Source organism: Drosophila eugracilis, unplaced genomic scaffold, assembly GCF_018153835.1.
Source record: "Drosophila eugracilis isolate 14026-0451.02 unplaced genomic scaffold, ASM1815383v1 contig_649, whole genome shotgun sequence".
NCBI lineage: Eukaryota > Metazoa > Arthropoda > Insecta > Diptera > Drosophilidae > Drosophila > Drosophila eugracilis.
The window spans coordinates 2,261,577-2,286,279 of NW_024573535.1; the positions used below are offsets into that span (position 1 = coordinate 2,261,577).

The 24,703-nt window shown below is 45.8% G+C and overlaps 2 protein-coding genes across 3 annotated transcripts in view; both read right to left on the minus strand.

The window, feature by feature from the left end:
- Window positions 1-11,077: 11,077 nt before the first annotated feature.
- LOC108117681 (mitochondrial import inner membrane translocase subunit Tim17-B) lies at window positions 11,078-11,930 on the minus strand. Its single transcript, XM_017230209.2, has one exon. The coding sequence runs from the start codon at window positions 11,822-11,824 to the stop codon at window positions 11,249-11,251; it is 576 nt and encodes a 191-aa protein (XP_017085698.1). The 5' UTR covers window positions 11,825-11,930; the 3' UTR covers window positions 11,078-11,248.
- Window positions 11,931-13,451: 1,521 nt separating this feature from the next.
- LOC108117695 (glycine-rich protein DOT1) overlaps window positions 13,452-24,703 on the minus strand; it is an 80,204-nt gene continuing 68,952 nt past the window's right edge. Inside the window, exons 2-4 of one of the 2 annotated variants that reach the window (XM_017230232.2) lie at window positions 19,517-19,632; window positions 18,938-19,132; window positions 13,452-14,546 (exon numbers count right to left, since the gene is read on the minus strand). In XM_017230232.2, the coding sequence (XP_017085721.1) occupies window positions 13,645-14,546; window positions 18,938-19,132; window positions 19,517-19,586 (1,167 nt within the window). In that variant the 5' untranslated portion in view covers window positions 19,587-19,632 and the 3' untranslated portion in view covers window positions 13,452-13,644. Of the gene's footprint in view, window positions 14,547-15,695; window positions 17,412-18,937; window positions 19,133-19,516; window positions 19,633-24,703 lie in introns of those variants that run through there. The other variant, XM_017230233.2, reaches the window with a different exon arrangement.

A 24,703-nucleotide genomic window follows, 5' to 3' on the forward strand; every position in this document is an offset into this window, starting at 1 on the left:
GAAGATAATTTATGCAGCTTTCGGTAATATTGAAAACGAAATTTAAATGCAAACAAGGGAAAGTGTTGGGAAAGCCAGTTTTCCTAACCCAACAACACCACCTGTTTCCCCTTTGTGTTTCACTTGTTTGTGCTTGTGTTGGGGTAAAATTCGGTTATGGCTATGGGGAAAATGGAAAACATCAAATGGGGAGTGGGGAATGGGAAATGGCCAGGCGATTAAAGGCCATCGAATCTCGGAGATGGCTCTTCAAATGCAGCTATTGAGAGCCTCCGTCCGCCTTTCGTGTCGCCAACTTGTAACTTTGCACATTTTTCATTATGTCGCAGACAAGGCGCAAATGAAAAGGAAAAGGAGCTGGAAAATGGGAAACGCAGAATGGCCGGGGACGCGGGGTAGGTGAGGCTTGGGGCGTGGGAGGCGTGTCAGAAATTATGTTGATTGTTTGCTCTAGCCAAGGAAATAATTAAGCAAGACATGGCAGCAACGGAGACACGGGCAAGAAACTCGAGCATATTTCGCTGGCGCCAAGTCAAAAACATATATATATATATATACCAAATATATCTGGGCTTGCCTGCAGATAGAAAAACAAATGTGCACTTCTGGAAAAATGAAAAATAAAACAAATATAAGCCTGATTTTCAGGACACTTTGCTTAGATAGAATCCAACCTTGGCTTGGAAAACTTTGATAAAGCGAAGTGGAAACCATACCTTTGTGGGCCATTGCATACCCTTTTCTCTTAGTGTACTTATTTTATCATCAGGCTGCAAAAACAAATTTCGAAATTGTCAACAGCTTTTTGTGACTCGCTGTGTGTGCGTCGGTTTTTTGCTGCTGCTCCAAGTTAATCTAATTAGTGAGCCACTTGGAGCTGCAGTTTTGATTTACATTTCGAGCTGCCACTGGAAATTAGCCAGGGAACGGTGCCCCCCAGCATTCCCTCTGCAATTTGGGCACCCAAAAGTTTCACTAATTTCCGCACAATTCGCTCAAAATGTTCCAAATAGATCGGTGGCCATCGCCCCTTTCGCCTTCGAACGGCGGCATTATTTCGGTCCGATTTCGGTTCATTTTATCGCATTTCATTAGCGGCAACAGCGATGCCAATTTCCAATTTCCAATTTTCCATTTCCATTTAGTTTTCGGTCTGGCATTTTACAATATCGCACTGACACGCCCTCGCCCTCGCCCCCTCTAATCCAGCTTCCAATGGGATTTTATTTATTTATTACGTATACGTAGAATGTCGAAGCGAAGCGCGTTCCTTTGTGCTCGTCGGTCCCTTTGTTTGGCCTAACTGGGCAAATATTTGGCCAACGAAAAGCGGGCCACAGCTCCCTTGATAAGCGATAAGCCTCGTCTCGCCAGGGCCATGAATAAATCAGTCCAGGCCAGCTCCAGAGGAGTTCGCAGTTGGTCAAGGAAACATCATCATCTTTCCGCTCTAACATTTTGGTAACATTTCGGGTATTAATAAATTTTGGTTTATGCCATATACTAATTAATGGCTACTAAAATAAACTAGCACTTTTAGCCACGAGATGTTCTTTATTCTTATTTATTAAATATTTTGTTGTATGGGTTGAAAAGTTACCAAGTCGGTTCAGCCATGTCCGTCCGCTTGATGGTTATTGTAGCTTACAAAATGGTTTGTAGAATTATGCGGCACTTGACTGTAGTGTGTATTATTGATTAAAATATGTTTCTATATGTGACTCTAGTGGTTACAATTTGAGTAATAAAGCAAGTTCAACATTATGACGCATGTTGATTAAGCTTTTTAAATAAGTCTGCTAAGTATCCAAGATTTACAGATCAAAGTCATTAAGCGCTTTAAAGCCTTGACCTTTTTCGCTGCTCTTCGTGATTTTCTGGAATGATATTGGGGACTTTCAAGTCAGACAGACTGTTTAGTTTTAATAATTCACTGATGACCAACTTCCATGCCGTTTATTCAGTTTATTCCAGTTTATGCTTGCAAGATTCAAAGGCTCTGTTAGCCTTCAACTGTGGCTTATCTGTATCAGAAGACTCACCCTTTCTGTCTTTGTTTTGGCTTTTTAATATTTTTAAAAGCTGATTCGACAAGGTTTTTATTCGCTTGACAAAAAAGGTTTTGCATTGACTGTGGCTCATATGACTCCAAGGAATCTGTATTGGACTTCGAGGGATCCATCTCCAAGCCCACCGAGTAGATTATCTTTAAACTTGTTTCCTCAACTTACTTACTGTTACTTACTGCTTAATGAATATTTTATGAAGTATAATATTTCTAAATTATAACAAAATAACTTAATCTTTTGCTAGCCTGTTAGGCAGTTAGAGTTCCCTCCTCTAGAAACTAACATGAAACTGGTACTGGTACTCGAATGCATGTAATGTCGGGGCAGTCATAGAAGGCGGGCAGCATGATGGGCTGCTCCGACAGCTAAGTGGTGCCGAAGACGCGCACGCGGCCAATGACCGTAATCGGGATAACTTATGTAATACGAGGTGTGTTCAAAAAGTAAGGTGACTCTTCAAATTTCGCGAATTTCAAATTTTTCGATTATCGATTTTTTTGTTTTGTTATATTGGTACACTCTTCCCTAACATCTGTACCAAGTTTCAATGGAACATCCTCTTTTGTTTGGTTGTGAGAGGCGTAAAGTTACAAGTTATTTTGCGAGCTCGGCGATTTTTTGCTATCGAAAAATATGGATCAAAGGATTTGGATTTTTTGGCCAAAAACAACACCACAATAATGCCTCAGCCACCATATTCACCGGATTTGGCCCCATGTGACTTTTTCTTGTTCCCAAAACTGAAGATAATCGAAAAATTTGAAAAATTTGAAATTTGAAAAGTCACCTTACTTTTTGAACACACCTCGTATAACTTCTAAAAGGTTTCGATAATCGAAAAATTTGAAATTCGCGAAATTTGAAGAGTCACCTTACTTTTTGAACACACCTCGTATGTTACAGAGAACTTCAACCCAACGGCAACAGAAATACCTCGTCGCGTAAGCAAGTTGTGAAGTTTTCAGAGTTGTTAAAGGTTTTCGGCGTGGAAAATAATTAAAGCCTCCTGTTTTTCCGCGCAACTTGCGGGCGATAAAAATCGCGCGCGGAACGTGACAAACGAGGATGAAGTTAAAGGCGCCGAAAGCAAACAAGCACACGACACACCGATGCTGTGGGTGTGGCATGCAACGCAGCCTTGGCAGTGGTTAATCATTAAAGCCCTCGCCTCGGGCCAGCGGCTCAAGATGGTCAGATTTATTCATTAGCGGGGAGTGAGGGTGGATTGGGCTGGACTGGACTGGGTTGGGAAATCACTGTGGGCCAATGGGGGCATTAAAAATTTAGTGAGCTCTCGGCAGGAAGTGCACGAAAATCGAAGGAGCAAGCGGGCGGCGGGGCGAGAGCGACAGGAAGTGGGTGAAAATTGGGCAAAAAGGGAGGTTGCAGCTGAGTAGGGGGGTGAAAGCCTTTTCTTCTTGCAATTTGCACTCAATTGCAATTTCCGTTCGCCGCTGCCATTTGCTACGTGGCTGCCACGTGAAAAGCCATCGCCCACCCGCTCTTCCAGCCCCCGCCTTGCCTCCCTCTATGGCCCTGCCTACGTGCTGAGCGCCGCAAAACGCGCAGAAATTTGTTTTGCCATTTTGTTTAGTTGTTAGTTGTTGCTGCGGCGGTCCGTCCTTACCGTCCTTGCCGCCCTTACCGCCCTTCCCCACCTTCCATGTTGTTTTTTTAAATATCAATATAAAACGTGACAGAATGGACTTTTGCCTCGACAAAGCTCAGGAAGCACCGCGGATGGAGGGCAGGATAATACACTTGGCAAATCTCACTAAAAACGTTCTCCTTACCTGCATTGGGAACTCAGAGTTGTAGTTTAAGAATATATGTCCATAGCTTTCATGAAGTTATTACCTTCCTTTCCTGTGGCTAAATAATATTTCATATTCTATTTAATGTTAACAACAGCTGCCTCATCTCTCAGTAAGGTATTTTAACGAAAAATATAACTTTAAGGCCAAGCACTAGGAAGTTTTTCGTGCAGTGCACCGTTTAAAGCGAATCCGGGGTGCTGGGAACAGAATTTCCGTAAGCGGTTTAACTGCCCGGCTATGGGCAGGCATAAGTAGGCGGCGGCGGTGGAGAAGGGGGCGGTCTCACGCATTATAATCCGTTTATGGACGTCACCCCCGACCAGAAATCTCTGCTGAAATCCAAGGAAACGAGACCCGTTCCGAAGGAGGTGCCGACTTAGCTGTCCCTCAGAATTGTGGAATTAGTCGAGGATGTCGGATGTCGGACAGGAGCCAGGTGGGGCAGGATGCGGAGCTCTGCTTGCGTCCTTTCTACGCATTATTCATATTTTTTATTTGTTATGAGTATTTTCCAAAGCAACATGCTCAAGCCAGCAGATTCCCATATTTATTAATTTATTCTTTATGAGATGTCGTGGGCTAAAGTCTAAAGTAAATAATGCCTCGGGCCTGGCAAAACTTCATTAAGACTCTGGGAGTAGGCTGCTGTTGGTCTGTTAAAGTTAAAGCCATCATTCGGCGTCTGTTGCCATTGTGCAGTGGAGCATTGGGAAGATGCCTCGGGCCAGGAGAACGACGACGACGACGACGATGATGATGATGATGATGATGATGATGATGGCTCCAATTGCGATTCCAAAAGGCATATGCGGTTCCCCTTGGATGCCATCGGGGGGTCGCTTCTTGGGCTCGGCCAAATGGACGCACGGTCGATGACGCTGCCTTTCAAAAGGACTCCCCACTATTCCGGTTTGAATGGCGAGTGGCGAGGCGGCAGCAGAGGATCAGACAGAGGTTTCCCCGGTTTCCCCCGTTTTCCCCGGTTTCCATGGCAGTGCATTGTGTGCATGCACTCGCTTAGAGGGTACAACTATATAAGGAAAATCGGAGGAAAAGCGGGATGAGGACACCGGTGGCGGTGGTGAAAATTGCATTCACCGAGTGTTTTATGGCCATGTTCGGCACTCCTACTGCAACTGCTTTATGAATGCATAATTTTATTATGCACAAATTCTATTTACAACGCGACACGTTGCGTGAACGGTTCATGAGGCGCAAAATGCGAGGGTCGCTTCAGAGTTTCCGACACTCGGATGATCTCTCACGGCAGCAATTGCTGGACTGCACCTGGCTGCCCATTTGATTGTAATTAATATTTGCATTTCAATTGCATTTGCGCTGGTCGGCAGTAAAACCGGTTTTTGCGGCCAGCGGCCAGCGGCCAAATATTTGCAATGGCCCCTGCCACGCCCCAATTATCACATATGGCGGGACATTGATTAAACATTTAACTGTCCATAAGTATTTTAATAACTATTTCGGCGCCCCGAAAAACAATGTCCCAGCGGCTAATTGTGGGTGTTTAGTGGGTTCGGTTGTTGTTTGCCCAAAACCAAACCCAAACCCGAACCCAAACCAACCGAAAGCCAGTCAAACGGAAAGGCCCAACAAGCTTAGATTGAGTTCGGACTTGCACGGCAAGAAAAGGCAGTTTAGTTGCTTTGATTTTATCCATGCAACTTGATGTAAATCTGAGCTTATGGAGTCTGCAACGCTATGATTCCCAACTGGTACTACCTGCTAGTGCATAGTAGCAGCCTTTGATTGATGAGAGAGAAGAGAAGAGAAGCTTCTATGCTTAATGAGTAAAGGGGAAACTGGCGCCTGACCAGGCATTTCCATTCCATTTCCACTGAAACTTTCCCAAGGCTAACAACTATTTCTCCCTGTGCAGGGACTCCGTGGGCATCTGGTTATGGCACCCGGCGATGATTGCTTCCCTTAGGGCGCTCAGCATCGACATTGACATGGTCCAGTGCGTATAAATCAACAGCTGCAGCAGGTTTTCCGGCCCAACAGTGGAGTTGTAGAAGGAATGGGGTTGAAACGGGGACAGCAGCAGGCAGCGGGTTAAAAATCTTTTCAAGTGGTCAACGGACGCAAATCCCTGTCCCAGTATCCCTACATCCCGCATCCTTGTGCCTTTGCGGTTGAATTAAGACAAACAAAAGGCACTGCCAGAAAGTGGGGACTGGGAAATGGAGAGCTCTGCTTAGATTACGCATACGCCGTGTTGAGCAGCGGGTCCTTGGGGTACGGGAAAATGGGGTCGAGAAAAGAAAGTGCAACACACATGCACGGCAACAGAAGCGGAATCAGAGCCAGAGTGTGGAGAAGGACCTGGAGAAGGACCTGGAGAAGGAGTTGGAGTGGCAGGACAAAAACGAAAAAGGGCAAACGCAAAATGTAAATGGGCTTTTCACAAAATGAATATTAAATTGCAAGTGGGGTAAGGCAAATGCCAATGGTCGGGGGACGGCTTAGCCGAAGGGTGTTAGACATGTCTGAGCCGACATTAACATGGTCCAAGCCCAATCCCAAAGCCCAAAGCGAAACCAAAGCCGAAGCCTCCGATGGGTTGGCTTAGAAACTCTTTGCGGTTTCCCTGTTCCACATATTCATTTTCCAGCCATTTCTTTTGTGGCCGATCTGAATATGATTATCGGCTGTCAAATCTGGCATTCCAAAAGGCACCTCCTATCGATTATCCATTGGAAGTTCAACTAGTTTCCTTGAAGCTTTAACTTAATTCATTAGAGTTGATAGAGTTCGTCAAGGATTTGAAGTCAACTAAACTATTAGTTATGTAACTCAAAAATCAGAGCGAAATGTTTAGTTTTTCCACAATTAAGAGTGAATAGTTTTCATCTCGTTGGCCCAATTACCATAAGCTAACGAGCAGTTCGCGGGAATTTTCCTGCAAGTAGCTGAAAGTTGCTCCTTCGGCAAATGCTAATCCCAATTAGAAACCGCAGCCAGACTAATTAGCATTGGGAGAATCTCGGATATCCGACTTGTTTTGTGGCTGTTTTCCAGATAGATGAGGATTTTGTGCACTTTCCTGGAAACGCCCAGGAAAAGTCTCCCTCCCACTGCCCGCCCCGTCCCGGCCGCCCACTTATATGACATGGCATATGCATTGTTTTCAAAATGATTTGCGGTTCTAATTTTTCGCACAGAGGCGGCGGCAACAGGGAGCTGCACTTTGTCGTCGTTTCTTATTTTTGTGGCTTTCGCTGCACAACTTGAACAGAGGCCCAGCTCCCTCCGCCCCCTGTCAAGCCCCTTGTTCTATTACCACTCCATTTCCGCCCCCGCTGATGTCCACAAAGTGTGCAGCAAGTAAGATGCCACCACAAACCGCATGCAGCTTCAGTCGCTCTCAACTATTGCATCTTCGTCGGATGCGAGTGCACTGAAAGAAATGAGATACTCACTCTTTAAGCTGCTTAAAGGTCATGCTAGTCTTATCTCTCTTTTTAATGGGAAACCAAACTGTGGCTTTTTGCACTCTCTCCTCGACTTATTCACAAGTTGAAGTTCCCAAAATGTTCGAATTTAATTAGTCTCTTATGTAGCTATGACTTTCGCTCAGTGCACCGCTGTACCCTGCTCATTTTGTGTGTGTTTCTTGAGCTGAGGCGCCAAAACAAAGCAGAAACTTCGCTTGGTTCAACATTTCAACTGCTCGGAAATTTATTCATTCCCATTCCCCTGCCAAGCCATCTGCATCTCCGCTGCCATTGCCATTGCCATTGCCATTGCCTTTGCCTTTGCCGTTGCCGTTGCCGTCTTCATTTGTCTGTCGTTTTGTATTTGAGCATTTCGGTATTTGAGTTCCGCCCCGATGCCACGCCCCTGCTAAATGCCACACAAAAACTTTGTCGAGCAAATAAGTAAATTTTTAATTGAAACTCACATGGAAGCAGGGAAGGCGCCAACGAAATTTGATAATTCAAATGGCAGAACGTTTAATATTTGATGTGGCCCACAGCTCCGGCGGCCCCCGAATTTAATTTCATTTGTCGAAATCAATTAAAATGCCTTTCAAAATTTATCACCTGCAAAAGCGGGCGATTTGCGAAAATTGGACTCGGCTCCTTTCGCCCTCGAGTGCCTCAATTACTCTCTGGCCAACTTCAACTGCAGGCGAATGCAAAAGTTTTCGTCCCTTCGTTCCTTTCGTCCTCCTTTCGGCCAAAGTTAACAAATTTTTTGTGCCACAGCAAAAGTTGAGGTAAGTTGTGTACTGAAGTCGAAAGTTTTCCCACACATCCGAGGCAGTGCGAGGCGCGGGGTGAGCAGCAAGTTCTGCATGGCAGCGGACAAATATTTTTCAACAACTTCTCAATGTTGCTAGTGGGCTTTGAATGCAACTAAATTCGGGCTGCAATCGGAGACTTTGAATGGGGCTGGCACATACAGCTGCGGTTAAGGTAATAGCAAACCTTTAAGTAATTGCAAACTTGCAACGGCAGTTAAGTTCGGCAAGTCAGATCTGTGTAAAGATTTTCTTTCGTTCTCTGGAAGATTTCCCAAAGCAGAATTCAAAATGATTGCGTTACTTGAGTGAAAAGTGTTTCTTAAACTGACAATCTAAAACTGCAATGAACAGCAAAACATATATTTCCCAGAAATAGCTGGCCTTTGTTTGTACAGTTTTTGGAAAACATTTTACTACCACTATTAGACTGACCACACCTGTGGGCCGAGCGGGAAAGGGGAGGAGTTTGTTTTGCAAATTTACCCATGTCGTGGTTGCAGTTCTTACTTTAACAATCAGCGTTGACTAAATCAGAGCTGTGCTGTTGATGTTGCAGCTGCAGTTGTTGCTGCTGTTGCTGCTGCTGCTGTTGTGATGTTGCTGCTGTGATGCTCTGTTGTTGCTGCTGATTTATCTGGCGAGTGCGCCAAACGCATGTAAACAAGCGTCGGGGCAGGCATGTGTTTTTCCAGCACACCCGCTGGAAAACCCACTTGGAAAAGCCACCCGCGCGCCATAATGCGCTACTCAATTTGGCAACGAGGTCCTCTGCTGTTGCCCACATAAGTAGGCAATGCATTTTTCCCAATGGGAGCTGCCGCCGATTGGGAATGTTTCGCAATGCGCACTGTGAGAAATTGGGAGGGGGTTTCTATGTAAGAACCTTCCAGAATTAAAACCGCAACTAGATGCTATGCTGAATATTTTAAAGATTTCCCTTCCCTAGCAAGCAAAATAGTTTCAAGCGATCCAAATGATGATCCTCACTTTTTCAGTGTATGAGTGTGACACCCTCCTCACCCTCTGGCACTCCCATTTCGCTCCATGTGTGTATACATTCGTAGATGATTGTATGTGGCTGTTGGGCGCCCTCTAATGGCCACAAATTAAAGACTTCGGACAAAAGCTTAACTTTCATTAATCGCGGCAAATGTCGGCGCACAGATTTCGCGCCAAAAGAGATGGAACAGCATGGAGTGGGAGAAGGGAGAGATAGGAGAGAATGGAGAGAAAACGGAGAATGCCAAGGGGCGCCTAAACGAGATGGGGAGACATTGTGGGAGCGTTGCAGCTACAACAAACTATCAAAATAAATAACGAAACGTGACGGCAACGTAACGTGCCACATTCTGCCCCCTAGCCACGCCTCCTTTAAGCCCCATCCCGCCCACTATTGTGGCACAGAACCCCCCTTTCTCTCTCGGCCACCACACAATTGCCACACAAACGAAACTTTTCAGCCACGAAAATTGCACATAAAACTTAATTAGTTTTTTCTCTCTCTGTTTGGCGAGTGTGTGTGTGTTTGTGTGTGTGTTTCGTGCTGTTTGGTCATTTTTATCATTTGCACTTAATTAATTAAGTTGTAGCATTTTTATTGCCCCACAACAATAAGAGAAACAACAACAATAACAACTATAATACACATGTTAAAGAATAGTTGTTGTTAGAATACAAAATGAAAGAGCCAATCGGGAAAATGCCCGCACGAAATATTTGGCCAAAAGGAATTTCATTAAGATTTCCGCCAGTAATTAAAGGAACAAAGTTCGAAAAATCTTCAAAGTTTTCCCTTTAAAATAAAGTTCAGTGTGGCAGAACAATAAAATGTAATGGGTCAAAGAACATATCAAACGATGATTGAATAATCGTGATCTTGCCAGTGGAAATGTTGCCAAAGACATGAAGTTGAGGTGGACGACTTTCCGTGTGGGGGCCCTAAAAAAAGCGAATGAAGTGAAAACACTTGCAGGTCTTGATTCTTGAGTCTTGATTATGAAACCGTAATTGGATTTGCACAAGCAGGGCGAGGCATAAATATATAATATATCGCGGCAAGTAAGTGCCAATAGATATAAAAAATTGATCAACTGCGGGGACGACAGCACCATCTACCGGGCGTTTATGCGAAGCTCCCGTTAGCCGTAAGCCATAAAAATTAATAGCCAGACGATGGGAATGCGAATGGAAACGGGAATGGGTATGGGTATGGGAATGGGAATGGGTATGGCTGTTTTCGACCTGGTCGTCGACTTCAAGTACGTGTAATATCAATAAAATTAAGCCGAGACAAGGGCCCAAAGCCAGACGCCCGAGGAGTAGGGATGGCCAGAGAGCCTTGCGTGCAATCATAAAAACGCGACAGTGCCAAACAATAAGCTGAAAGCCTCTTACATGTATTTTTATGCCCCACCCACTCAGCCAGCTCCCATTCACCCATTCAAACCACCCACTCAAACCGCCCACTCAAACCGCCCACCCAAACACCCAGCCAGCCAACCACCCAACTACTGCGATGACGACGCCGCCGTGTCGCTTCTAATGCGACTTGAAAAGTCAACGACATCCGCAACGGAACGAGCACCGTGCGACTGGAATGGGTTAAGAGGGGTGCACCAAGCGGTTAAGAGCGAGGGAGGGGCCTGTGGGGCACCGAGAGCGAAAGGCTTCTAAATGCGGCGCGTCATTGTTTTGCCTGAAGGAGCTGCCAGCTGAAATCCCAGCCCGAACCAAAAGTCCTGGTCCTCGATCTGCCACCCATTCGCTGCTTTTGGGTGGCGCACAGTGGTGCTGCTCTACAGGAAATGGTTTACTATTAGCAAATGCTAAATTGATGTTATAATGATTTTATGATTCAACATAAGAAATCCTTTAATAAATATTTCGCTGAAAATGAAAGCAGTCATGATTTTAAAATAAAACACAGATTTAGTTTATGCTTCGCAGGCTACACATCAAATATATTAGGCTTGGAATTTAGATTATTTCGGGCATAGTTTGTTGCGTTTGAAATAATCGATGGATTAAAAATGGAAAGGCGATTATAATTATAAATGAAGCGGCCGATGACGACTAGAGTGACAGATTAAAACGTGAATTTAGCTGGTGACGTTGGCCTGCTGGACGCCTGGAAATCCAAAGCCCGGTGCAGAGTTGATATCGCCGGACGCTGATCCAGAGCCAGGTCCAGATGCAGGTGCAGTTCCAAATATACCGGAATCCTCTACTTCTGCTTGCGGTTCGGGATTGCGGAACTGCTCTGCAGAGATACGGGTAAACAGGATGCCAATGCCCTCGATCATCGAGAGCAGGACTCCTCCGACAATTGCACTGCCGAGCATGGCGGCCACTCCGTTGCGGGAGGAGAGAATGCCCCCGGCAATGGTGCCGCTCATAATCGAGTTCCACGGATCCTCCTTCTTACGCAAATGGACCAAAGTGCAGTCCACGATGCTGAAGACGCAGCCCCAGGAGGCAAAGCTGCCGCCGATAGTTGGCGACCTGGCCTTCACCGCCGACAAGCCACCGGCAAACCGGCGTCTGAAGCCTTGTGGGGCATTCCGGAATCCCTTCAGCCCCTGGAAGAGACCGCCTCCGAAGCAGCCCATGGCAAAGGCGCCGCCACAATCGTCGACGATACGAAAAGGACAGGGTTCGCGTGAATACTCCTCCATTCCTATATATTCCTAGATCTGGCCGAAATTGAACAACTTTAAGGTGAATTTATTACGTTTGCTCTACGCTCGACTTATCACAGGCTCGACTCGGATTGAATTGAATGAGTTCGGGGCTAAGATGTGGAACAGTCTAAAACTGGTAAGGAGAAGCCTACTACTAAGCCAGTCTTGCATCAAAAATATTAAGTCGGAAATGGAAGTATTTGGTGAGTATTTGCCAAAATTGTCTGTTATAAAAAATTAAACAGTTTAGATGCGCCTTCTGCTCTGCTGCGATCTACGATCCCAGAAGCAGGAAGGCTGCCCGACTAATGGGCATATAAATAGGAAACCTCCCAGCGGCGAATGGCAATCCATTTTGCATAGACAAGCGACCAGTGTGAGCCGCTCTCTTGGTGTTGTTGCTGTTGCTGGGTGAAGTGCTGCTTAAATATGAAAAACTAACTCGCAGCTGCTTTTCACATTTTCCTGCACTTGACACTAAATTCACTTTGGCCAAGTGGGTGCTTGGTGCACTTGAAGCGCACTTTCGCTTGACAACAAACCCACCGTCAGCGTAGCATCCCCATCCCCATCTCCATCCACATCCACATCCACATTCTCGTCCTCGTCCTCGTCCTCCTCCATGGAGTAGCATCTACATGCACATGGCAATCCAGACGGGCAGGTGCGCAACGTACGTACCATATAACGTACGTATATTTATTTTATTACTTAAATAAATTACAAAACGGTAGTCGGTTAACCAGAGCCAAAGCCAAAGCCAAAGCCAAACCCAAAGCCAAATGGCCACCCATCCGCCGGCTGCATAGTTGAGGAGCTTAGCGCATAATATATTGTTGCAGTGCAGCAGCAACATTCCGGCCAACAAAGGCAACAAAATGTTTGCCGGAGCGGCAATGGGTGGCCACCTCTCCCTCTTCCTTCTCCGGGCAACTTCCAACTGCCAAGTGCAGGGCTGCCGAGTGTGTTGCCGTGCGGCCGTGTGGGTGTGGTGATGTGTGGCCACGTGAAGTGCTAGGCGGGACGGAACAGGACGGGACGGCCAGGACAGGACAGGACAGGTGAAACTGCAACGGAAACGCAGCGCATTTCGAGTGCCGCCCGAATGCGAAACTTTGCCATCTCGGCCAACTTTTCGGGCTGCAAATCCGCTTGCCTTCAGTCAACAGCCTCTTAAAAAGTTATGATCGCGTTGATTAAAGATCTCAGTTATTTCAGCGGATTTCTGGCACTTTCCATTTTTCCCACCCATGCCGTTCCATAATAGAATTGCTGTTAGTTGAGCTATAAGTTGATGGGTCAAACGATTGTTTGCTATACTTTGCGTATGGTTGCTGAATATAAAATGGGTTCACCTGGCTGAGATGCTCAGCTAACCTTAAAGAAGAAATCCAAACTTACCACTCCTTCCCCCGATCCACACCCTCAGCCCAACCAGAAAAGCAATTAAGAGACTCCACAGCTGGCTTTCAATCCTTACGTATATTATCTTGTTTAAATTCAATTTCAGTTACTTTTCTATTTACAAATGAACTCCGAATGGGGTTTGTGGTATTCTGGGGAATCTACGCGTCGGAATCTCAAATTACATGTGTCAGCTCTCTCAGTTATCGGGTATATATGCCTGTATATATGTATTGTATTTGTATAATCGTCATTTATAGTTGCGTATAATATGCTTAAATATGTCAATATTGTTTAAGTTATTTTCGTTGAAAGTTCTCCATTTGATTACATTGCCAAAGAAGGGGAGAAAAGAGGGTGTGCTGGAGGAGAAGACCCTTCGGTCGTTCTCCACGTTGAAGGCTACTTCCTTAGCCGTAGTAGTTGCCCGGTGCCTGGGTGGGATAGCTCTTGGCTCCGCCCTGGGAAGAGTAGCCATCGGAAGAGCCACTGCCTCTGGATGAGGGATTCTCGCTGAAGAGGCCGCCGAAGTTCTTCGAGTTGAAGATTTCGCCCAGGCCGCCAGAGCCGCCGCCTCCTTGCTGGCCACCTCGGTTGGCATTTCCACCGCTAAGCAGGCTGCCCAAGAAGCTACTAGCTCCGCCGCCACCTCCGCCACCGCCTCCATTGGCACCGCCGCCAGACAAAACAGATCCCAGGAGTCCGCCAAGGATGTTACTGCCAGAGGAACCACCACCTCCAGAGCCTCCTGCTGGGGATCCGCCGCCGTAGCCGCCACTGGGCTGATAGCCACCTGCCTGCTGTCCACCGTTTCCTCCAGCTCCGCCGCCCTGCAGTTGCTTGGCTATCTGGCCTGCAATGATACCGGATACCGCTTGACTCACCGCCGGATTCGAGAAGAAATTCGAGAAGAAGCCGCCCTCCTTGTCCTTGGGCTTCTGACCTCCACCGCCGTTGTTCTCATAGCCCGGGGCGGGTGGCGTGTAGCCAGGTCTGGGTTGGTATCCGCCGGGAGCTTGAGGTTGATAGCCGCCAGGAGCTTGAGGTTGATAGCCGCCGTTGTAGGGGTTGTAGCCACCGTTGCCACCACCACCGACGTATGGATTATAGGGCGCTGCACCACCACCACCACCGTTGGAGTTGGGTAGACTGGGGTACAGGGAGTGGCCGCCAGCCGAGAAGCCACCACCATATCCGCCGTTTCCGCCTCCGCCACCGCTCGCAGCACCACCGTAGCCAGCACCACCGCTCGCATCCGCTTCCGGCAGCGGGGCACTCGGGGCATTCGGGGCGTATGCGTTATGGCTCACCTCTGGGTCAGTCGGCAAAGCAGTGCGCAAGCAGTTGGTTAGCCACAAAAGCGGGGGTTTCGAATCGAAATGTAAAACCGAAGAGAGAAGAACACAAAAACACAAAAGAACACAAATTAGGTAAACAAAGGTAAAAAGCAATGAATGGTCAAGTTGCGAGTACAATCAATGAACTTAGCTTACGTTTTGATTAATTACCGTACCGATTTAAATCTACACAACTTTGAGTTTTTGTCCGCCCGAACTTAGTCTAGTTAAGTCTTCGCTTTAGTATATTAAATATATCTCTGTCGACTCTCTGACGACTCCACACACAATATTAGAATATATAATATATATATATATATATACTTTTAATGCTATGTACAACTCTTTATGTTAGTTAGTGGTTTTGATTAGTAAATACTCGAATACTTATTGTTTGCTCGTTAATTTGCTCGCATGAGTCCGTGTGTATGAGTCGATGTGGGGCTGTGGGTAGTACCGTATAGTGGGTAGTATCTTATATCGATAAAATGATCTCGGTCTGGTTAATACTGTTTCGTGTCGTACTGTTTACATGGTTTATGGTTCATTGTTCATGGCTCATGGCTCATGGCTCATGGCCCAGAGATTGCAAATGAAGTTAGCATTAGTCGGTGTCCCAAATCAGGGGTGTGCAAATACAAATAGAAACGGACGGAGTAAATATGCTCGACATGAGTGTGCTTTTTATCCGGAGTTTACAGCGACAAAATCGTTATGTTTTCTTGGCCAGTTTTGAATTTCTGTGTGGCTTTGTGGGTCTGTGTGTTCGAAGTGTTTTACAATTTGCATTCGGTATTTGGGGGAGGGTACCTTGGGGGGTGGGGTATTTGGTATTTGGTATTCAGTATTCGGTTTTTGCTTTTTGCTTTTTGGCTTTCGATTTGTTGCTGTTGTATTTGTATTGCTGGCAGTTGGTTAGCAATCTAAATGCCTTTTGTGACAGTTTTTTTGATTTCTTTCATTTCATTTCGGCAGTCTGCAGCACTTACAGCCTAGTTTTAGTTTTAGTTTATCGTTTTCTTCGCTTTTAGTTTTAGTTTTTACGTTAGATTAGTTTTGAACACCTTAGGCTAGCTTAATTGTTGGTTTTTGTTCGTTTCCTTGCTTTTAAAATGCCATTTAACTTGCTTCACTGATCGTTTATTCATAATCGTAATCGTACAAAAAAAAAACCAATCTGATTTGCCCGCAGCGCACTTGGTGCTCTGCCCTCGAATGTAGCTCATTATGCATTTTGATTGACATGCGTATCTTGTATCTACAACACTATCCATCTAAGTATCTGTATCTGTATCTGTATTTTCGATAGCAGCAGCAGCAGCAGCAGCAGCAGCAGTGGCAGCAGCATCATCGAAAGCCCTGGATCCGCCAGTGTCTGGCCGCAAATTCGTAGCATCAACAAAAATGAAATTAACATCAAAGTTTCCCAGCCATGCCATGTGTGTGTATGGCTATGTTTTGGTATGGCTTTTTGTATCGCTATGGGTGTGTGTGTGTGGCGGTCAGACGGACTTTGAGCCGACCCCCTTTTGACCAGAGGCTGGCTGTCTAAGCCCGAAATTAAATTCCAATTTAATTGAGCTGCAAAAAAGAGCAGCTCCCAGGGGCCGGCGAGCAGTTCCCCTTGACTGATAGTCCAAAAAACACACACACACATACTCAAATGAACTCTCTGCCATACACACATACACACACACAGACTCCTACACAATATTAAATTGAAATTACGTATTCGCAGTGTGAGCCAGACAGCAAAGGCTGCCGGAAAAAAGCCGAACGAGGGACGGCGCAGTGTAATTAAAATACAACCTTTGAATTGTTGTTCAAAACTACGGAAAGTTATAATTTTCAGGTGAAGATGCCATTGCTGCCAAGGCACCTGCCGCTACCGCTGCTGCTGCTGCTGCTTTTACATTTTTCTTAATCCTACTCGAAATGAAAAATTCAAAACAAGAGTTGTGGGAAATCAGGAGAATAAGGTAAACAATAAGAACAAAAAACGAAAGCATAACAATCAGGCGAGCTCCCATTTTCACCTAGTACTTAGTTCGAGAATCTCTCTGCAGGTGCTTTCAGTTTCCATGGATATTTTTTTTTTATTGCTAAGCATTTTATTTACTCTCTGGAAAATGTTTAATCTTCTTCACTCTTACTATGTATATGTCAAACCAACTTTCTTTCAAGGGAAAGCACCTGCTAGGCTCTGTGAAACTGAAAATCTGAAATCTCTGGAAGATGATCTTTTGTTAGTAAGACATTTCGGTGAAAATGGGATCATTCCATGATAGTTATTCTGAACATATTGAATGGGTTAATATTCCGGGGGTCGTCGGGGATCATGCTTTGTGGGGGCTGTGTGCCTTGTGCCGCTCCGTGTGGTACTGCTGCTGCTGCCCCAGCTTATTACGTGCGAGGCAGGAGGGCCAGTGCGAGCCCGAGGATCAGGATGCCTATTCCAGACCCGCCCAGACTGCCGGCTGCCGAGGGATGCGCCTGGGTGCGCCGGTTGTAGGGATTCTGTTGGTTCTGGTTCTGGTACTGCGGCGGCGGCTTGTTGTACATGTTCGCGTTGGAGTGCTGGCTCTGATAGCCCTGGAAGTTGCTGCCGTAGGGCGCCAGGCCGCCACCGCCGCCGCCGAGGATGCCCAGCGTCGAGCTGGGCAGTCCGACGCCGCCGCCGACGCCTCCATTACCGCCGCCTCCAACGCCGCCGGGCGGACCGCCTGTTCCGGTCGGTCCGCCGCCGCCATAGAACGGCAACTGGCCAAAGACGAAGGGCGGATTGTACGGGTTCACCGGCTGCAGGCCGTGCATGGGATAGCCGGGATTGAGGACGCTGCCTGGATGGTTTGGTTGAGGGAACTGCTGGAACGAGGGCGCCGACGTGGGCGAGTTGTACGGGAAGATGGGCATGTTGGGTATGACGGGCATATGGTGCTTCGCCCCGAATACGTAGTGCGGATCTATGACGCCCGTCGAGGAGGCGCCCGCCGCCCCCGCGTTGCCGCCTTTGTCGCGATCATTCCCATTTCCGGCGTTACCATTTCCGTTTCCGTTTCCGCCATCGCCACCGCCATCGCCGCCACCCTGCTGATGGTTGTACGTGTAGGTGTTAAGCGTGGGATTCGATGAGGCGGGTGCAAAGATGTTGTTCTCGGGTCCCTGGCCCAGACTCGATCCTGTTAGTGGTCAGTTTTCGATGGCACGCGGGGAAAAGAGAGCGGTTTTCTTGTTAGCGTTAGTTTTGGCCATGATCCCACCCAGCCTGCCCTCCTTTTAGGTCCCTCTCCGCCCAGCACAGAGAAAAGTTTCTTAGAATTTTCTTTAAGAAAATAAGAAAAGTCAACTTCTGACCTTACGAAATGGAAAACTTGCACTTTCTAAGCCTGACTTTTTGATGTCTTTTAAATTCCGAGTTTATGTTCCTCTTTTTTAAGCGGTTTTGGTTTTGGTTTTGGTTTCGGGTTTGGGAAAAGCTTTTAAGTTAAATTTAATTTGGGAAATATTTTGTTGAACTTGAAAAAAATTCAAACTTTCTTTCTTTATTTGCGATGAATGCTATGCATTTTTCTCTCTGTGCTGCGACTTCTTAGAACATGCAGAGGTGGGCGGCGGAGAGGGGGTGAGAGCGGCGTGGCCGGGCGGGTGGTTAGCGGTCGAATATTTTAAAGCCTTGAGCGAATGAGGCGATGAATGAGCGAGCGAGCGAGTGATTGATTGATTGATTGATTGTTAGATTGGGTGTTAGATTGATTGAGTCAGCGGAAGCTGTCAGTGTATTGGTGTGAGTGTGCGTGTGTGTGTGCTAGTGTGTGTGTGTGTGTTAGATCGCCATACAACATATTACATTCGGTTATATAGCATATAGATTACATATAGAGATGGAAACGATCATAAAACTAAACGAATACTTTGGGCCAAACATAAAAGCGAAATCACAAAATAACTTCGAGAATTTGGAATAGTTTTTATGACCTTGCAGAGTTCTTGGAGATCGGATTTCGATTAAGAAAGAGTTGGATCTTCAAGTTGAAGCTTACAGCAAGTTATGTGGCTTAGAGAAGAGGTAAGAATTGAGTACCAAACAGACCAGACAGACATTGAGTAAAAGTGGCAGCCTGACCCTGCCTGACCCTGCAAGGAGATAGTAATCTTCGGCATCCGAAGTCAGCTTTTGTTGCCCCCCAGAACGCCCTGTCCCTGGTAATAACTCGTTTTGAGGAACCAAAAAGTTGTGGCCGCCAATCGCCGGTCGCCCAAGTCGAATTACGAATTACGAAACACGATGCCAATCGCCAATCGCCTGGACAACTCCCCCAGGGAAGCGCACAATGAGTAATCAAGTGGGGGATTCCAAGCTAAATACCTGACGGATTGGCCGAGGGAGCTGCCAAATTGGGGCTGCTGTTCGAGGCGGATGATGCTCCGCCGGAGCGCCGTTTGCAGGTTGGATAGTTGCCGCAATCCTTGCCGTCCCGCTGGTTGTAGCTGCACGAGTCGCTGGTGATGACGCACTCCTCGGTGGGCAGGCAGCCAATGTCCCCGCATCCACGGCCGTACTCTACGCCCGCGGGAAATTCGTTTAGGTTCAAGGATTACGGATTACGGATTTCGGATTGCGGATTACGGATTGCAGGTTTCAGTGTGTGTTTTGTGGAGTGGAGGTTGAAGGTCAAAATCATACGGAAAAAAGGAAAAACAAATTATAAGCCTGCACAAAATCGGGGATATCTCCTTTGTCTTCGATATGTCAATATGATGGAGGGGCAGGGGTTGATGAAGGCATGAAACGTTCACCACCGATCCGATGGATCGGTGCTCATCTCGGGATTACTGATTACACAATACAACAGATAGCAGCGAGTGCGTTGGCCTTCCAGGACAAGACAAGGGTGGCATGTTGTCCTCGAAGGCCACCGGCACCCGCAACATCACGTATACGTACTCGAGTAGGCGTCCACGGTGTATCCGCAGCTGGCGAGGACCGCCAAAGTCAGCAGAGGCAGTGCCAGCATCCTGTTGCTCGCTGTCGATGCCACGCCCTTAGATCAAAAGTTTCTGCAAAGTGCGAGAAAAGGAGAAATACAGATTTTCAGCCGGCCAAGTTTCACACAACAGAGGGAATAAGTTTGGAAAGAGTTTGCTCTGCAGAAATACGCATTCGCATATGCCAGAAGTAGCCAATTGAAGGTGCATGGCAAGTTTGGCCAATATTTTGATTTCATTACTTTTTGATTGCATACTTTCAGGCATTCAAATAATATCTTATATTAGACACACCATTTGGTGATACTTTAAGTTAACTTAATCAGGTAAAGTAATTATTTTAAGATTACCTTACTGCTCAGAAACTTATCTTTTATAAAGCCTTTCCTTTTCGGTTTCTACAGCACTACACTCGCGAAACGCACTGTAGCTAGACAGCAGAGACAGAGACAGCCGCTGCCTGATTATTATTTATATGCTGCAGCAGAGCCAGGGGCTGTACCCTTTTGGCAAGCCAAGTTTATTTATCACATTGACAGCTGGCTCAAGTTCATTGCGGTCCCGATGCGTCACCGAGAGAAATGGCCAAGTTGGGTTGCAGAGCCACAGAATCGGAGAAATGGAGATGGGGAGAAAAAGAGAAACAGAGAAATGGGGTAGAGGAGCGACCAAATGGCGTCGCATTTGTTTGGCAGAAAAAGTCGAAACTCGAATCCCCACATGTGATCAAACCAACTCCGCATTTTCTACTCAAAGTCCCAGCTGCAAGCTTAGGAAATCGCACAACAAGAATGTAGAAATCAAGCGGTTTGAGTGACTAACTTGTTAGAAAGTATTAGAAGGCTTACTTTTGATTCATATCTTTGAATAACTTTGTTTACCTATCTTGACTCGAATTTAAAGTCCACAGAAAACCTTAAGAGAGTGTCCCAGATTCAAGTTAACACCCATCAGATTTAAGACGGTTTTCGAATGACTGTCTTGTGAAAAGGCTTCTCCTTTCTCCTTTACGGACAACATCTATAAATAATACAAATCATTTAAAGTCCTGGAGGAAGCGTTCGCCTTTCATGTCCTTTCATCCTCCAAGGACCTAGAAAACCGTCAACTCATCCCAGTCAGCCCACCTGGAGCAGTCACTCCATCACAGTCAGCCCACCCGCCCTCTTCCGCTCTTAATCAATTGCCCTCCAGTCGGTAAAAAAATGCACGAAAAAAAACAGCAGGGAGAATATTTGGCGCGTTTCAATATCAAACAATTTCAAGAACTTTTTCATAATTTTCCCTCCTCGGCTGCCGTCCACTCGCAACATTTCCATATTCAAATTTCGCAAATGACTTGGCAACTTATTCACGGGGGGTTACGAGCGGAAAATGTTGCTTAGCCGTCGAGGAAATGAATTTAACGTCCGTTCGTCTTGATCAATTTCGCATTCCGTTTAAAGAGCTCTGCAGGCAAAAGCCTGAAATGGAAATTCCTGGGAAATGACCAGCAAATGAAAACGCATAAATTGGTCGTCTGTCTATGCTTCATTTGTTGTCCACCGCCCGGCCCTATTCTCCCGCCCACGAGGAGGGATGCATGAATGGGCTCTGGAGCAGCGACAAAAAATGGAAACCTAAAAAAGCTGTTGGGGCTTCCGAAATGCGAGGCCACAGCTAACGGGGCAGCATGGGTAAAATGTATCACAAAAAGGGGGAAGTAATGGGTTTTGGGGGAAATCTTATTTTTATTTTTAATTTTTTTCATATTTTTTTTAATATTTTCAAGAAGTTAGTTAGCAGGCCTAGCTGGCAGTATTTATTTACTGATTTTTCCTTGTTTTAAAATTTATTAAAAATATCACAAGTTAACTTCACCACTTTTTAGCCCTTTAAATGAATGTTAATTTAATTTGAAACCCTGAAATTTATAAATTTATTGAGCTAAGATCGACAGTTTTGATTTTCCATTCAATGGAAAGTGTAACTAATACTTAAGTTCCTTAATAATGCTCTTTAAATGTGAAATGTTAACCTTTTTCCACTGTTCTGTTCTCGATACCCTTTTTGGTATTAAAAAACTAATACATATAGGGTGGCCCACGGAAGTTTTGCGTTTTAAAATCTCTCAAGCGTAGACTAAACCATTTCGTAAACCGCATATACCAAATATCTGATGACATTCGAAGTGTCAAAGTCAAAATTATCAATAGTTCAAAAAGCAAACGCCACGTGGGCCACCATCTAAATTTCTTAATTAAAGTCTTAAGTTGTGAGCTTATCAGGACTTCTTCTTCTGCATGAAAATTAAACTTAAAAAAACTATAAATAATCATATACATATGTAGGGTATGTCAAAGACACAACCTGCTTGTTTTCCTACCATATCTACGGTAGCTAAACAGCCGAATTTCTTTGTTTCTAAGAGCCTGGCCTGTTCTGCCATCATTCCAGCTGTCTTGCCCGCAACTCGACTCGACCACTGTCCGTCCGGCTGTCTAGCTGTCCGACTGACCGGCTGTCCGGCTGTCCGCTTGCCCGTCGTCCATCCTTTTGTCCGTCCGGCTGTCCCTGTACATTTGTCTGTGCGGGCCACGTCCCGGTCGACGGAAGCCAAAAGTGGAAATGCATGATAAATGACACAAGGTTTGCCTCTCTTTTTCTGCCACTGTTATTTTTTGTCTTGTTTTTCTTGTTTTTTTTTCTACCGGAGAAGGGGGGCTGTTGGCGTGGGCGGACCTTGTACAACAACACAAAGAACGAGAGCGGCAACAACAATTTTTATTTCAAGACACAACACACAAAACAACGATTCTAGGACAGCGAGAAAGTGAGCCGAAGGGGGCTCGCAGCACGAAAATTGTGAAACGATGACGTCGTAAATGTTTTGTTGCAACATTTTTCTGTTGCAAGCGAAAGAAACAAACTGTAAAAAATAAATAAAAGCCAAAAAGAAAGCCGAAAAAAGGAGCAGCAGCGCCAGAGCCAGATACGGGGTGCAGAACTGGAGAAAAATGAAGTAAAAACAGCAGAGCAAACTGTCCGCGAAACGGAAGCGCAAATAAAACAACTGCAAGGGGTGCCCAGCCAAGCGGTGCCAGTGGCGTCGGCAAGGGGGGCAGGTTGGGCTGATGGAGTCCCCAAAAAAGGGGGACAAAAACCGCAGTGCGCCCCACTGTGCGTTGCCTTGGAAAAAACTGAAATCAAAACAACGGCCGCAGTACTCGAAAACATATTTTTTTTCAAATCGCTTTAAGGAACGGAATGAAAATGATGGAATATTTGCTGGTTGAATTCTGAATAGCTAATACCATAGGTAACATGTTTGCTTAAATGATTAGGTAAAGTAAGAAGATATTCGTGAAGATCTTAAATATTTATGAATATTACCAAGGAAGTTACTTGAATGTGTAAAGTTACCTTCACTCATTAGTTAAGAACCAAATATTATCAAAATAACACCATGGAATGTAGGAAGGGCACCTGCAATATCTAATTACTTCTTCTTAAAAATGATTATGATTATCTTTCACATTAAATATCCAAATTTGAGTATCCAAATTTAAGATTATCAAGCTTTTGCCTGCTGTTCTCGCAGCCAACTAGACTCCGCCAGTGTGGCCGAGTGAAGCTATAAATCCGCACCCCACCCATTTGACCCACCACCGACAACAGGAAGGAGAACAAGCCACACCAACGAGCACCGCCCGAGGGAAAGCGGAAAAGCTGGGAAAAGCGGGCAGAGGCGGCGGCACTCGGCAATGGGGAATGGGGAAAAACAGCAGCAGCGCCGCTTCAACGCTTGGGTTCGCAAGGCATAAACCGAAAATTCACACTTGGTTACTTCCTTCATGACTTTGGATATTATTGTGGTTTATGTTAGTGCTGTCACTTGCCCGCCGGCTGGCCACGCCCCCCGCTGCCACCTCCTTAGTCCTCCGCAGCCGCGTGATGTATGACTCCATGAAATGCGATATATTCATGTTAAATTCTTTTTTTTCGCCCATTTTTGTAGCAACAAAAAGGGGGCGAGTTGAGGAGCGGCCACAAGGAGGCGACATCAGAGAGCGAGAGTCGCTGAACAAGTTTAAAACAACAAAAGTGCAAAGTTTGGCGCCAGTTTGGAATTGCAATTGCAATTGAACAAACAATTAAAACTTTTAAATATTGTGACAGCATTTTCACAGTTAATTGCACAGGCCAACGAGCAGCTGCTGCCTCCGCCAGTTTCCCAGTTTTCCAGTTTCCCATTTGCCAGTTTGCCAAGGCCCACAGCCCACTCATTCACTCATTCCTTCATTCATTACTTCCAATTCATTTCAGAAACTTCTCTCACTCCCCGGCAAAGCCCGCAGTTTGCCCTTTTGGCCCGCCAGAATAGGTGCAAAAAAACGTTGCTCTCTTTTTATCTGCAGTTGTTGCAGCGGCCAACTGACAAACTGACAAACTGACAACCATTTGTCATTAGCCGGGGGGCGTCGGGGCTGCCTGGGGGCGTGGCCAGCCATATGCTTTTACACTCACACAAAAACTAATCCTTGGCTTGCATTCATTTACTCAATTTTTGGCAAGGATTCATCGCATTATTTATGAAAACGGTTTTCGATTTTTGGTTTTCCACAATCTCTGCTTGAGTTCTAGTTGAAGTTCTCGACAACCACTGCTTTTCTCCGAGTGTAGCAGGCCAACAAAAAAGAATCTAGCCATCGAGGGCGACTTTAATTAGCGAACGTCGCGGGCTTGCTGATTTTTCAAATTTATTTCGGTTCGGCTGGCGCATTTCTGGCTTATTAAATTCCGTCAGCTAACTACTAACAAAAAAGTGGCAAAGCGCAAAAAATTCGAAAAATAGGAGGGCAAAAAACGTCAAAAAGGTATCCCATCCCGTCCCGTTCCCTGGCGAAAATGTCAATTTGTGGCCAGAACAGGCTCCGGGCCAGCAACGAATCACAAAAAGGCAGGCAACACAAATAAAAAAAAAAAAAAAAGAAATGCGAACAAAAAAAAGTACCGGAAGAAGGAAAATCTTTGTAAGGCAGTTAATTAAAAACTTCACATAAAGAGCCAAAAGTGGGAGGTTGGTCGACGGGGCGTGCTGATGCTAGGTGGGGGAAGGGTGGGGGGTATGTGGCATGTGTGCTAGGAAAAGCGGCGACAAAAGAAA

What these genes read in the sequence shown, in the direction of transcription:
- LOC108117681 (XM_017230209.2), bottom strand. Translation starts at nt 11,824, where the DNA reads ATGGAGGAGTATTCACGCGAACCCTGTCCTTTTCGTATCGTCGACGAT.